The 14,426-nt window shown below is 61.7% G+C and overlaps 1 protein-coding gene across 1 annotated transcript; it reads right to left on the bottom strand.

Annotated features, from left to right (window-relative positions):
- Positions 1 to 1,077: 1,077 nt before the first annotated feature.
- Positions 1,078 to 3,775, bottom strand: GDF15 (growth differentiation factor 15; the record flags this gene model as incomplete). Its single annotated transcript, XM_084276153.1, has 2 exons — positions 1,078 to 2,752; positions 3,427 to 3,775. The coding sequence occupies 2 exons, from the start codon at positions 3,773 to 3,775 to the stop codon at positions 1,986 to 1,988; spliced, it is 1,116 nt and encodes a 371-aa protein (XP_084132279.1). The 3' UTR covers positions 1,078 to 1,985.
- Between the last annotated feature and the right edge of the window lie 10,651 nt (positions 3,776 to 14,426).

Below are 14,426 nucleotides of genomic sequence, written 5' to 3' on the forward strand. Positions count from 1 at the left end.
GGGGGTGAGGGGCAACCGCAGCACTTGGTTCCTCTTCCCCTCTGGCTGCCATGGAGCCTCAGGGTGTACGTGCGCCCGGGGACACGCCGGTGGCTGGGGACATCCGGGAAACGGGGCCGACCACCCCCAGTTTGCCTGCACACACACACCCCCCACACCCCCCCCCCTTCCCCTGATGAATCTGCCACTTTGGGGAGCTTTTCTAAACCCCATCGCTGCCACCGGCTGCACCCCAAGGGGACACGGGCTCCCCATGGGTGTGTGTCCGTCTGTCTGTCTGTCTGTCTGTCTGTGTGTCCGTCTCTGTGTCCCCCCCTGGCTCTGTGGGGCTCTCCAGCCCCCATGACACTCTGCTGTGCCCCATTAAATGGTTTAATTCAATTCCCCCTCATAGCTCGTGGTCTGCTGGGACCCCCGGGCAGGACACAGGGGGGCTCAGCCTGGGGGGTCCATCCCTGCAGCAGCAGCGGGGTGACCCCCATCCCCAAGCAGAGCCGGGGTCGTTACTGGTTGATGGCACCACCAGCCCCAATAACGGGTGTCGGAAAGTCCCTGGAGCCCCCAGAGCCCCCAGACCCCCCCCAGGGACCAACACAACCAAGGACAGGACCCTGGAGCCCGGGTCACCTCGGGGTGGGTCCCCAGCGCGGGTGTCACTGAAGCCCAGGTCCCTCAAGCCCACGTCCCCATATCCCAGGGTCCCTCCAGCCCCAGTCCCGAGGGTCTGGGCAGCCCAGGATCACTGTGGGACCCTCTGAAAGAGCAGGTGGGACAGAGGGGACACATGCCCAGCGGTGCCATCCCCAACCTGGGTGGCCAAGGAGCCTGGGGAACCCGGGGTTCCCCCCACCCCTTGGTGTCCACAGCCTGAGAATCGGGCAGCATCTGTGCCCTGGCTGGATGTCCTGCCCGGTGGGGGGGTCAAGGCTGCACCCAGCACCCACCTCAAGGACACAAACAAGTCAAAGGTCTCTGGGAGCATCGCCCAGGCATTACTCACACACCACGGGGTGGGGATGGGGATGGGACTGGCCCGGCCCTGGGAAGCTCCAAGGATTTACCAGCAGATCCCTATGGACCCAGCTCTGGGAGGGAGGAGGGGGGGGGCTGAGCCATGGGACCCCCGGCTGACCGTGACCTGTGGAGGGATTTTGGTCCCTGCTCCCCCTCAGTGCCATCGGGGACCCCCACCCCCAGGAGGGAGCGCCCAGCACCCCCCTTCCCATCATTTATCCAAACACATCGCTGCATTGTTTCTGTTTTATAGAAATATATCAAATGGAAGCACCAAACTTGGCTAAACAGAGGGGGGTTGGCTATAAAACACAATAAATTAGCAATAAATAACTGGGGAGTATAAAAAAGTCTCTATGGAGAAAGGGGGTGGGGGTGATACTCGGATGGGGGGGGCTGTGCCCACCCCAACCTGCTTGGGGAAGGGTCCATCCACCAAATAAACCAGAACTTAAATAAGGGAAAGGGGAGGGGGGAATAAGTTATTGGGGGGCAGGGGGGTGTGCTTGCAGCTGGAGACCCCCCCCCCCCATGGATCCCACCCCGGGGCTGGCCCAGCATGGAGGCATATGGGATGTGGGTTTTGGGGTGCTGGAGATGCTGGGAGGTGGGCAGGCTCTGCCCATGTGGGTTTTGGGGTGCTGGAGATGCTGGGAGGTGAGCAGGCTCTGCCCATGTAGCTTTTGGGGTTCTGGAGATGCTGGGAGGTGAGCAGGCTCTGCCCATGTAGCTTTTGGGGTTCTGGAGATGCTGGGAGGTGAGCAGGCTCTGCCCATGTAGGTTTTGGGGTGCTGGAGATGCTGGGAGGTGAGCAGGCTCTACCCATGTAGCTTTTGGGGTTCTGGAGATGCTGAGGGGGGTGGGCAGGCTCTGCCCATGTGGGTTTTGGGGTGCTGGAGATGCTGGGGGGGGGTGGGCAGGCTCTACCCATGCGGGGTCAGTGGGTGGGGGTCCAGGCTGGAGGCGATGCCTCAGGCACAGTGGCACCTGGTGACCAGCATGTCCTCGAAGAGCGTGGACACCAGCCTGCCCTGCTCGTCGTAGTGCATCAGCACCATGGGGTCGTAGGCGGCGGGGACGCAGCAGGGCGGGGGGGTGGCTTTGGACAGGGAGTGCAGCCGGGCTTTGATCTGGGCGTGCATGCTGGCCGGCTTGTAGTTGTGGGGGCAGGAGCCCTCGCAGAACCTCATGTAGTAGCTGTTGGGAGCGATGACCCAGTCGGACCAGCCGATGTCCTGGAAGGAAACCTTGAGGGACTTGAGGCAACACTTCCCATCGCTCTTCCGGCACTCTTCCTCCAGCCCCCGCGCCCTCCGAGCCCCCCGGGCTGGGGTCTCCAGGGTTTCCACCTCCAGCACCCCAGGGATGCTCGGCAAGGTGGAGACGTTGGCTGGGAAGACCAGCTCCAGGCGCAGCGTGTCCTCAGGGCCGGCAGCCCAGGGCCGGATGGCGGCTGCGAGGTCCAGGCTCCCGGCGTCGGGGTCCAGCTCTTGGCTGTGTATGAGCTGGGGGGTCCCAGGAGCCCCCCAGAGCCTGTAGACGCTGACCCGGGGTGGGATGGGGGTGGCGAGCTGGGGTGTGCTGGGGGCTGGTGGCAGCGGGTGCTTGAGGAGCTGCAGCTCTGCCCGCGCCACCCGGATCTGCCGGTGGAAAGTCCGGGAGCGGGAGAGGATGAGGTGGTACCGGTGGGGGCCGTGGGGGTCCCGGTGCCCCCCGGGGCCGTCGGTGGGGTGCAGCACTGTGGGGACAGGCAGGAGAGCTGATGTAAGAGCCAGCAATCCGCCGGACGAGGCTCGTGACCGGTTCCTGTCCCGCAGCCAAGCTGCTGCTGCGGGGAGTCACCACCCAACCCCCCCACATCCAACCCTGTCCCCCCCAACCCACTTCGGACCCACCAAGCCCCCGAGGAGCCCCCAGCGTGAGGGTCTCGCTGAGGGATGGCGGTTGGTCACCCCCCACCCCGCTGTGCCCCCTGCACCCCAAGCAGCGGGAGCTGAGTCCCCCCAGACCTGGATGAGCCCCCAAATCCCAGATAAACCCCTAAATCCCCCCCCCCGACAGAGCAGCCTGGGGGGGGGGGAGGGTCAAGGGCTTCTCCCCACACCCCCTCTGCTCGCCCCCCTTGTGCCCCCCCCCAAACCCTGCTCCCAGCACCCCCAGCCAGCCCCGCGCCGGGACAAGGGCCGCTGCCGGGACAGGGGTGACCGCGGCTGCCGTGATTCATGCCCGGTCATGTCCCGGCACGCGCCGAGGCACTAGGGACACGCCAGGGACACGCCAGGGACACGCCAGGGACACGCCACGGACACGCCACGGACACGCGTGCGCACGTGCGTGTACGCAGGGAGATGGAGGGTGCGGGGTGGGGGGGGGGCTGGGGGGGGTGTCGTTCGCGGAGCCGCGGCTACTTACGGGTGGGGGTGAGGCGATGCCGACGCCTGGTCCCAGGCACTGCTCCTTCCTCCTCTTCCTCCTCCTCCTCCTCTTCATCCAGGTCCCGGCTCCGGTTCCTCGCCAGCTCTGCCACTTTCTGCTGGTACAGCCGCTGCGCTCTCCGGATGCTCTCCGGGTCCGGCCGGTGCCGCAGGGTGGGGGGTGCAGACATCCCCAGCCGCTCCAGGATCCCCTTTTTCAGGGCTTCCAGCTGCAGCCGGTCCCCGTCCCACGTGTGGGGTCTCGGCTCCACGCTGGAGAGAAGCAGCAGCAGGAGTTGGAGGCAGGTGAGGGCGGCTCTGACATCCCACAGTATCCTCAGCAGCATCGCTCGGGCAGCCGGAGGTCCCGGGAAGGTGTGTGTGGGGTCTCTGCTGGACGTGCAGCTCCCGGCGATGCTGCCAGGGGAATGAATGAAGTGGGACCAGATCTGACTTTATAGGAGCCGAACTTTGCCCGCCCTCCGTCCCCCCTCCCCGTCCCAGGCTGCCGGCGGGTGACGCCGGAATAAACACCCAGCAGGAATCTCTCCTCTCCGCCTGGGAAGCCGTATGGGAGCTCTGGGGTCAGGTGATTTGCAACTGGGTGGGTTGAAAAACCACGTAACACCTTTTGTCGGGCAGAAATAACTCCCCATTTACCTCCTGTTTTCCCGACGGATTGGTCCTGGCTGGGGAAATCCCCCCTCACCTCCCCTGCCCCATGGGCCAGGGGCAAACAGCTGCGGGAGGGTGGGTACCAGGGGGTGATGGGGATGGAGAGGAGGATGCGCAGGCAGGACCGTGCCACGGGCAGCATCATGGTGCAGCTTGTCCATCCCTGCATCCTCAGCTGCCTTCTCCATCCTTCTCCTCACACCGGTCCCTGTCAGCACACGGGTCCCCATCGCATACTGGGCTGAGCTGAGCACACAGCCTGGTCCCTAAAACCCCTCAGAAGAAGGAGGGGAGCTGGGAAGCAGCCGTGCCAGGGCAGCCTGGCTCGTGCCGGTGCGTGCAGAGGAGGGAGCAGGTCAATGTTGGACCTTGTCCTCCCAAACTGGCTGACGACACCCCAGCCAGGCTTGCGGCAGCAGCTCCCCCACGCAGGCAGGGCACGGCTCTGGCCCAGGTCTGGTCCCTCCTGAAGCAACAACAGCCGGAGTTATGTCATCCCCAGGCAGCTCGAAGACGGTGGGGATGGAGCCGGGCACGCTGGGCTGGCACGAATCCAGCCAGCCCATGTGTGGGTGCCAGGCTGGGGCTGCCCCTGCTCTGGGAAGGGCAAAACCCGGGAGGGGAACAAGGCTCCGAGGTGGGCGTGGGACCACCCGTCTCCTTCCCGCAACAAGGGATGCTCTGACCCAACCCATGAGCAGAGGGATGAGCAACCCTCAGATAGATGAGGCAACAGGCACGTTCCTTCCCCCCCACCCCCAGCGCTGGCTGGGGCAGGCGAGGCCGTTCCCAAACGTGCTGAAGAGGAGCCAAGTGCCTGGTCCTTAACCACACTCCCACCGTGCCCACAGGAATCCCGGGATTTACGTCTGTTTATCCCCGACTCCTCCCTGGGACCGGCCCCAGCTCCCCCTGCCCCCCTCACCCAGCGTCTTCAGGGGTTGTCTGAGGCAAAACCAGACCCAAAGCACGTGAAAGGAGAAATCGGTCAGCACGGGCAGCGGTGTGGGGAGGAGATCAGCCCGGTGTCAGCTCCTCTGCCCCTCTCCGGGTCCATCCTTGCAGGGGGAGGGATGGAAGGAGGGAGGAAGGGATGGATGAAGGGATAGATGGAGGGATGGATGGATTGATGCATGAATGTATGGATGGATGGATGGATGGAGGGAGGGAGAGGGGAAGGAGGAGCCCACCTCGCACCATTTCACACCGCCTGTCCCTGCCCAGAACTTCCAGCTTGGAAAGAAGCCCCACGTGTGGCCAGGTTCCTCTCAAGTGCTTCATCCCACAGGGATCTGGGCACCGTCCCGCTGCTGCAGCGGGTGGCACATCGCCCATCCCTCTGGAACACAGGGTGGGATACACTTAGATGGGTGTGTGTCCCCCAGGCATCACCCCTCAGGGAGCTGGCCAGGGCGCTGGCTCCTGAGCTGCTGCTTCTATTCCAGCTGGAGCTGCTGGGTCCTTCAGGAGATCCCTGGAGCACCAAGGTCCCCGTGATCCTTCTCCTGGGGATTTTATGAACTGGGGTGATCATAACCCCACAGCCCCCCCAACTCGAGGGAGAAGGGAGAGGGAGCATCCCCCCAGGAGAGCCACAGGCAACACCCCAGGGCAGAATCACCTCACTGCCCTCCTCCTCCAACATCTCCGTGTCCCCGGCCCGGCACTCAGCACCCTCCACCACCAGCGAGGTGCCAAACCCGTGCCTCATCCAAAGCCAAACCGGGGCCACGCAGCGCCCGGGTGCAGGAAGAGGCCCTTCCCCCGCAGCGGTGACATCTCCCGGCCCTTGAGCAAGACCCAGCACCCCCCAGATCCCGGGGGTGCCGCTTTCGCAAGGCGCTGCCTCGCTGCAGGACGCGGCGTGTGGCACGAGCCACCGGTGACGCACGGGGCCTGGTGCTCCGGGAGCATCAAAGGCTGCTGAAGCCGGATGTTTTTTCCCTCCACCACCACCCACCCCCCCTCAAAAAGGCGCCAGCCGGGGGAGTTGGGAGATTTACAGCCCAGGAAGGGCCGTAAAACTCGTGTCTTGGGAGCAGCGGCGGCTGGGAGAGCCGAGAGACCCGTTATGAAACATCCCAGCGTGTCCTCAGCAGCCGGTTGCACAGCCCCAGCCCCACGCGGAAGCGGCAGCATCCCACGGCTGCCCCGGTCCTCGCCCGGCCACCGGCACGTCAGCTGCTGCATCGGGGGGTCAGGTTTATCCAGCAAGCCTTCCCTCTGCGGGGCCTGCATCCCACACGCATCCCATCGGAGAGGCGCAAGGGCAGCGCGGCTCTTCCCTTCCCAGCGTGGACTGGGAGCAGGGAGTTGTAGAGCGCTTGGCTATGGGATGCCTGGACCTTGGAGGGGCTGAGGGTGAGGAGGAGCTGATGTCCTCGTGCTGTCACCCCCCCACACCCTGTGGGGGGGAAACTGGGAATTTGGGTGCTTAAAGCAAAGAGGCGTCACGTGGCGAACGTTGAGATTAAACCCCAAAAGAAAGGGGAAGGGGAACGTGAGTGTTAGTCACTTCCCCCAGGAGCGCTGCAGCCCTGAACTCCAGTTAACTCCAGCGGGGCCGGAGCAGCTCCCAGCACCACACGGGATGGGGGCACCAGCCCCGCACTGGCCACACGTGGCTGGAGTTTGGTGGCTCCTCAAAGGCAGCTGCTGCCCCTGGTTGATGTGAGAGAGGATGGGGACCAGCCCCGCTCTGCTCCCCCCACACCAGCTCTGCCCCAGCCCACAGGGTGGGATGCTGAGGGGAGGGGGAGCACAGACTGGGGAGCTCAGGGGTGGGATGCTGATGAGGATGAGCACAGACTGGGGGGCTCTGGGGGGGGCTCTGGGGGGGCTCCAATTCCCCAGAGAGCATGGGGACTTCCCCGCGGCCGCCTGCCCACAGGCACTTTCAGGAACCTGGGTTGTTTCTGCAACAGTGAGAGGGGAAGTGCTGCCCTCCAGATTTTAGCTCCCTTGGGTCCTTGTGGGTCCTGAAAAGCCCCCCCACCAAGCACACACACCCCCCCTGGGGTGAGCCCAGAGAGGTTACAGCACCCCACCCCCCGAGCATCCCACTGCAAGGCCAACACCATTGGACTGGGTGCTCCCCACACCCTGTGGCACTTTGGGGGCTCCATAGGGAGTGAGCTGGATGCTGGAGCTGGGGCTGGGGGGGGGGTGGGTGTGTCTTTCCTGCAACCCCCCAGGAGTGAGGTCGTCAGCGCTTTCCCATGGTGTTTCCCAGGCAAGGGCCAGGAGGGGAAGAGCAGCGCTGCTGCCCCGGCCTGCGGCCACCCCGCGAGGCTGGAGCAGCCGCTGGGGCTCTGGGGAAGTTGGGGCTGGAGAGCAACTTCAGCATTTCCACGAGTAACTCGGGGTGAGACAAGCAGAAGCGAAGGGGAAGAGCCCAGCCAGCCTCTGAGGTGGTGGGTGGTCCATGGGTCACAATGGCAGGCAAGGGTGGGGGGGGGGTGTTATTCCACCCTGGCTCATCCCAGGTCTGGAAATGGACACAGAGGTTTGGGAGCTGTGGGCTCTCACCCTGCTCCCAGCTCGGGGTGCTTGGGAAGCTGCTGTCCCAGCGTTTCCCAGCGCTGGCTGCAGTCAGGATGAATTGGCAGAGTGGAAGCCAGCCTGACCTTTAGCCATGTCTAAACAAAAGACAAACAGGATGGGTCAGGTGAGCGAAGAGCAGCTTTTGCCCCACGGAGCCACTTGTTTGGGTGGGGGTTTGTTTGGTTTTGGGTCCTGTTCCCCCTCCCCCTTCGCTGCAAGTTTGCAGCATCTGCTAAATTTGGAACTTCTGCTCCAGTTGGACGGAGCTGTTTGAGCCTCAGCTTTGCCATGGTCAATGCTTAACCAGCATTCCCAGCCCCCTCTGATTCCCAGTGACTCCAACCCAGCCGCCCTGAGTGGGAACCACAGGTGAGGGACCCTCACTGACCACCCCAGACCCCAACCTCACCACCACGCTTTCGGCACCGGGAAGTTCTCCACTTGCAGTGAGCATCCTTGGCTTGCAGCAAGCATCCTCCCTGGAGTGGATCCCCCCTGGGAGACAGGGATTTCCAGGCAGGGTCCATCCCTTGGGTGAGGATGTGCTGGTGTTTCCCCTCTGTTGGATATAAACACGGTGAGACGCCTGGAGCATCGCTGGCAGCAGGCAGGGAGCTCGCCCTGGGCAGGACCACGGCGATGGGTATCGAGCAGCAGCTTTCTGAGGCAGCTCTTCCACGGTGTGAGGCTCTTTCTGCTCAAAGGGGGACACGTCTCCCCCCCTCTGAGGTTCCCAAACCTGCCTCTGTTCTTAGCGTGGATCCTGAGGTACCCAGGCTGCCAGGAGCCCAGATGTGAATCACGAGGCCACGGCAGAAGGAAAGCTGGAGCTGCAGCCAGGGACCTGCCACAGTGCCAGCCCTGAGCCACCAGGAAGGACCTGGGTGAGCTCTGAATCCTCCCTCCAAAAAGCTTTCTGATCCAAAGAGTGAAGAGGAGGGGGGGGAAAGAGCTGAGGGAAATGAAACCCAACCACATCCCACAGCAGCATCCCAAGGGAAGCCTCGGGAGGTGCCGCAGGGGAAGGACGACCCAGAACCCCTCAAGATTTGAGGAGCCTGGATGGTTTTTAAGGCACAGTTTTGGGGGGGGGGGTGAGGGTGGAAACTGAGGAAGAATTCGATGGGCTTGCTGTTGGAAAGGAATTTCATTCTCTGTGAACTCCAGGCACCCGTCAGGAGGGGATTAGTCACCAGAACGTGACCAGGGGAAGGGCTGTGTACACAGGGCACGCTGCTCCTGTGCCCGAGCATCCACGGCAGCGGGAAGCAGCTGGTGAGGAGCAGCAAGAGGAGACTTTCACCCAGGCCTGAGCTGTGATGCTGGTTGGGAACCGGCCAAGAAAAACCCAGCCCCGAGCAGAGGTAGGTGGTGAAGATCCATTTATATCTCCTGAAAGGCTGGAGCCAGACGAGGAGGCACCTCGGAGCAGCTCAAGGGAGGGGGAAAGGAAGAAGCGTGGCTGGAATGCCACAGCACGGGGAAGTCCTCAGCCCAGAACATCATCCCTGGCACGGGGAGCGCGTGCCGGGAATTCTCCAGCGTTCCAGGAGCCCGTCCATCCCCAACCACCCAGCCCAGGGTGCGAGAGGCGGCGAGCGAACCCTGACCCGGGGACCTGCCCGCACTCGGCACATGCTCGGAGCCGGCAGGAAATTCCAGGCATTCCCCTGCGCCAGCTCCGCAGCTGCGAGATGCTGAGGGGAAACTCTGGGGAGCCCTTGGGCAGCGGCTCGGAGAGAGGGGGGCGGGAGAGAGGGGTGGGAGGGAAGGGTGGGAGGGAGGGAGGGAGGGAGGGAGGGAGGTAGGGGCTCTCCGGCACCGGGGGCTCCGAGCTCAGCTTTGATTTGCAAGCTGGGAAAGGCAGGGGCAGCCCAGCCCTGCCAGATGGATGCTGCCCAAAAATCCCACCTCGTTTCCAAAGGGTTCAGAGGGCTCAGGGAATGGGGGGGAGAGGAAGAGGATGGGGGGGGAACAGAGCGGGGCCGTTAGGAGAAGGATGAAGATCTATGAGGAGCCAGACCGGCAGAGACATCTCCTCCTCCCCGGGAGCCTCTGGATCTGCAGCTCAGGAACCCGAGCGGGATGCTCTGGGATGAGCTTCCCCAGGAAACCTTCGCCCTCTCTCCCTCCGGAGCGTTGTGGTTGTAAAATGACCTCAGCGACACATGGCTTAGGTAAGAGTATGACATCACCCTGGAAACGGCCCGGCAGGAAGAGCTTATCACCTTCTAAAGGGAGAGTGATTTCACCAGGGACCGGCTGGCCGGGGTGCCTGGGGCTGCACGTCCCGGCTCCTGCTGTGGGGAGGATCTCAAAGCTCCCCCGTGTCCATGGGGGGCAGGAGAACACCCAGCGCTGCTCCTCCTCCTCCTCCTCCTCCCGAGGAAAAGCGGGGGGACCCGGGGAGCCCCCCACAGCAGCCCATTCCCTGAGCAGAGACACCCCCACACAGGCAGAAAAGGGGGTTCAAAACGAACTACGAGGGTTTCCCCTCCCACCCCCACCCCTCCATCACCATCACCTCTCCAGACAGGGGTGCAGTGAGACCCCCCCAGTGTGGTTTTTAGGCTCAGACCCCCCCCTGAGCCCCACGGCACCCCCTCACGCTGGGCTGGCGCTGGGTTTTAGCTGGGCCAGGCTTTACCCCTGGGTCCCAGCACACCTGTGGGAACCCACAGGACACCCAACCCGGCTGGGGAGCTGCCGGCAAGGGTGTCACTGCGTCACCAACACCCCGGGTGTGATGGCAGGAACTCGACGCCGTCAGCCCTTCGCGGGGGAGGGGGTGATGGGGAAGGGGGGGGGGGTTATGACACCTCCGTTCCCCTGTGAAGAGAACCCCAAGAACCCCCCCAGGACTGAGCAGAAGCCGTGGGAGGGTCCCACCTGCACCCAGCTCCCCAGGGCGAAGCCGTGCACCGGTCTGGCTGTATGGCAGCACCATCTGGTGGCACCAGCGCTTCCCCTCCATCCCAGTTTGCTCCCAGTCAGGACCAGTAGCGACAGGAACAGGGTAGCAGGCTGAAAGCGGCCAAACACGGGGGCTTCTGCCTGTCCTCAGCTGAAGTCTGGGTGCATCGTGTCCCAGGAGAAGCAGCCGATGGGGCAGCCAACCTCAGCCCACAGCGCCGGAGCCACCAGTGAGGCAGGAAGATGCTACTGGGGAAGATGGGAAGAGCTCTGGGGTGACTCTCCAGGAGAGCAGCACGTAACTGTGCACCCCAGCAGCCCCCAGACACGCTGCTCATCACCTCCCCATCCCCAAGGGAGCTGGAACAGCAGCGTGGCAGAAGGAATCTGGCTGGAAAATGCCTCACAGGGGGTTCCTGAGCAGCTCTGCAGCCTGTGGGTCACAGCCAAGGGCAGAGTCACAGGGAGCATCCCAGGCTCTCTGCTGCTGGAACCCTCTTTGGTCAGCAGAGAGGGGGAAGAGCTGCTGCTGCCACTGAAACCTGTGTGGGAAGAGTCAGGGGGGTGTAAAGCAGAAGCATTTTATGAGCCCACAGAGCTGGAGAAGGCTGGGAAGGACCTGGGGGTCGCTGGGCAAGGCCCCAGAGGTCTCCAGCTCCAAACTCAGCTCCCCAAGACCCTGGAAGAGCTGGAATAAGAATTTAAAAGAAAATAAAGAGGCAAAGCTGGTGTTCTCACTGTGAGAAGTGTACAAGGGGGGGTGCTAATCCCATCTCTTTCCCCCCTGCCTCTGGGAATTGTCCAGCCCAGATGGAAATGGGTCTCAAACTAGCAAGGACAGAGCACTACATGGTCTCTGCTCCCTGGAGTTTCCAGGATTACAGGCTCCCCAGGACTGGCTGTGCTGCTGTGTGTGCTCTAAGGAGTCTTCATGGAGCCAGGGGAAGGGGACACACTCTGGGGCTCCCCATCCTGGAGCCAGTGATGCTGCACAGGGTTTCCATGAGCGTTTCAGTGTGTCACTCCGGAGGGGAGCGTCTGTTGTGCTGATGTGGTCCAGAGCCAGAGCTGAGGAATTTCCCCTCAAGGCTCAAAGGAGGAACATAACAGATAAGGAGAGATAAGAGAGACACATACATGATGTGATGGGAAGGTAAAACTTCCAGGAGACTCTTCGGAATGAAACACCATGAGCATCCAAGGTACATGGCTGAGGTCGAGGAGAAGGAGCCAGGAGAGCATCTGTTCTCAGAATCCAGCCCTGTGGGATGGGGCAGAGGATCCTCACAGCCCTGGGGCTCCTTCTCCAGCAGCAGCAGGAGCTGGGGGAACAGCAGAACCCTGGAACAGGCCATTACCTGGTCACCCTGCCCTCCCCAAGTCCAAATCACCGCTGAGACCTACTCAACTCCCAAGGAAACCCCCTTGGAGCAGGATTCCTCCCCCCCAACCCCCTGAAGAACTCCAGCAGCCAAGAGTTAAACTCTTTTATTTACTCTGAAACACGGGTTTAAATTCTCAGTTACAAAGTCCAGCCCGGCCACAGCAAGCTGGGGGCAGCCACTGGAGCTTAGTTACACAGCCCTTCTGAGAGAGGGGGTGACTGGGGTTACAAGGCACTGCAGGGACACACCGGGAACACCCAGGATTCCCAAGGGATGGATGGATGGATGGATGGGTGGAGAGAGCCACAGCTCCAGGAAGCCGCTCAGCCTGACGCCGGCAACACCTGAGATACCCCAGGAGGAGACTGATGGTTTCACCACAATTAACAACCAGAGGGGGGCTGAGGGATGCTGAACAGGCACAACAGAGTCTGGATGAAACACCTCACCTTCAGGAAGAGATGGAATTAACCCCCCCACACACATGAATTTGGGGGACCCAACCTGGAGCAATGAGGGAACTGGAAAGACTTTGGGTTCTTTCCCCCCTTTGCTGGGTCCCAGCACGTGTTGGAATCACAGAATCCCAGAATCCCAGACTGATCTGGGTTGGGAGGGACCCCAAGGGTCACAGAGCTCCAACCCCCTGCCACAGGCAGGGCCACCAACCTCCAGGCCTGGAGCTACACAAGGTTGCCCAGGGTCCCCATCCAACCTGGCCTTGAACACCTCCAGGGATGGGGCACCCACCCCCTCTAGGACTCAATTCTGAAGAGCATCCTTGGATCGGGGGGGACACACCACAGTCACCAGTGCCTCCCAGTGCCCACAGCCCAGTCTTTCCACCCCAGCTCACGTGCCAAGGGCTCCTCTGACCCCATCCCCACCACTCCACCCTGCGGGCGCGGAGCCTGGCACAGGACAAGGCACTCCCTGTTCAGTCACAGTAAACAGCTGCAATTCCAGAAGCTGGTGCAAGAGAAAACCTGAAGATGTGTGTGAGCAGCGTGGGGTTTGACTCCAGGGCAGTTTCATTCCCTCTGTTTACTTCCTACCTACTGGGAGGGGGTTTCTCCTCTACTTGGTCTCCAAACAGCCGGCGCAGAAGCTGATCTCAGGGGCCAATTAACATGAGGAAGAAATTAACCACATCCTCAGCTTGGGAGGGTGGGCAGAGGAGCCCTCTCATCACTTAAGTCACTAATTAGACCTGGATACGAGTTGGGGTTTGGGTTTTGTGGGGGGTTTTTAAGGAAAAGTGCACTTTGTACTGGGAAATGTTGGGGCTTCTGGGGCAAGAATAACCCACCTACCAAGAGGCAGACGTGTGGTACCGAGCAGGGGGGCTGTACCACAACACACTCTGGAAGGAGAGGAAACTCTGACATGTCTCCTGCTAAAGTATTATGGGCTGGCTCATCAGAGGAAGGGAAGGAGACGTGAGGAAGGACGGTGCCTTGCACCCGGATCCATCGCCAGCCAGGTCGTTACCTGCACTGAAGGGGGGAACCTGGAAATTGTAATTAAAAAAACCCCACCAAACCCCAAGCAAACCACAGCAGGCTACTCTCTCCATCAAAATGTACTGGTTTCCAGTCAGCTTTCAAGCCCTCTGCTCCCCCTGAAAGCAGCTGTGGGGTCTGAGCATCACCTGCGTGGTCAGAACCACAACGGGAAGTTACTCAGAGCTGGGGAAGTCACAGCTTCAACCACGAAACAGCCACTCCAGCCCAGCACTGGCTCCTGTGCTCCTGGGGATTTACCCAGTTTTCCCATTTCTGGGTTTAAGCAGCTCCTACTCTGAATCCCTGTGATGGGTTTGATGAACAAGCCTGCACATGAGGTCAAGGAACCGCTCAAGTGAAGATTATTTGAGCGTCAGAGGAAACTTGGGCAGAATAAAACTTGTTTTCAGCCTTTTCTTGAATAGAACTGACAGTGCTGGGAGCCTGTGCTGCCCAGTCGTGAGCCTGCAGGCCTGGAAGCTCACAGGGTTTTATTCCAGGCAGCCCAGAATAATCCTCTCTGCCAGCTGGCTGAGGCACTGAAAGGTTCAGGACAGTGAGAGACACCCCGGAGTGGGAATGCTCCATGGAAGTGGGACTGTCCAGGTAAGGGAATACAAACAGGGGAGTTTCCTACGTGCCTTACCATGGGGTGTGCAGCACAAACCCTACAGAGACACAGAGGAGTTGCTGTAGCAGATCAGAACCCTGGTCAATGAGTCTGTTTTCCTGCTGTGGGCTTCGCTTTCCCAGGTGATGCTGCAGGCAAATCACCTCCACGTCCCCAAGGAGCCAGCCAGGGAGCCTTTGCTCCCAGATTTACTCTAGATTTTGAATTCCCTCCTCTCTGGGGTGCAAGCAGAGCAACCAGTTAAGTTTCCACACAGTCTTAAGACATCTGGAAACACCCTCAGCCAGGTGCCTCCTGGAAGGAGTCCTGAAGCTCAGCAGTTCTTGGCTGCAGTCCCCTGTCCCAA

The sequence above is a fragment of the Gallinula chloropus genome (assembly GCF_964237585.1).
Source record: "Gallinula chloropus genome assembly, chromosome: 28".
Lineage (NCBI taxonomy): Eukaryota > Metazoa > Chordata > Aves > Gruiformes > Rallidae > Gallinula > Gallinula chloropus.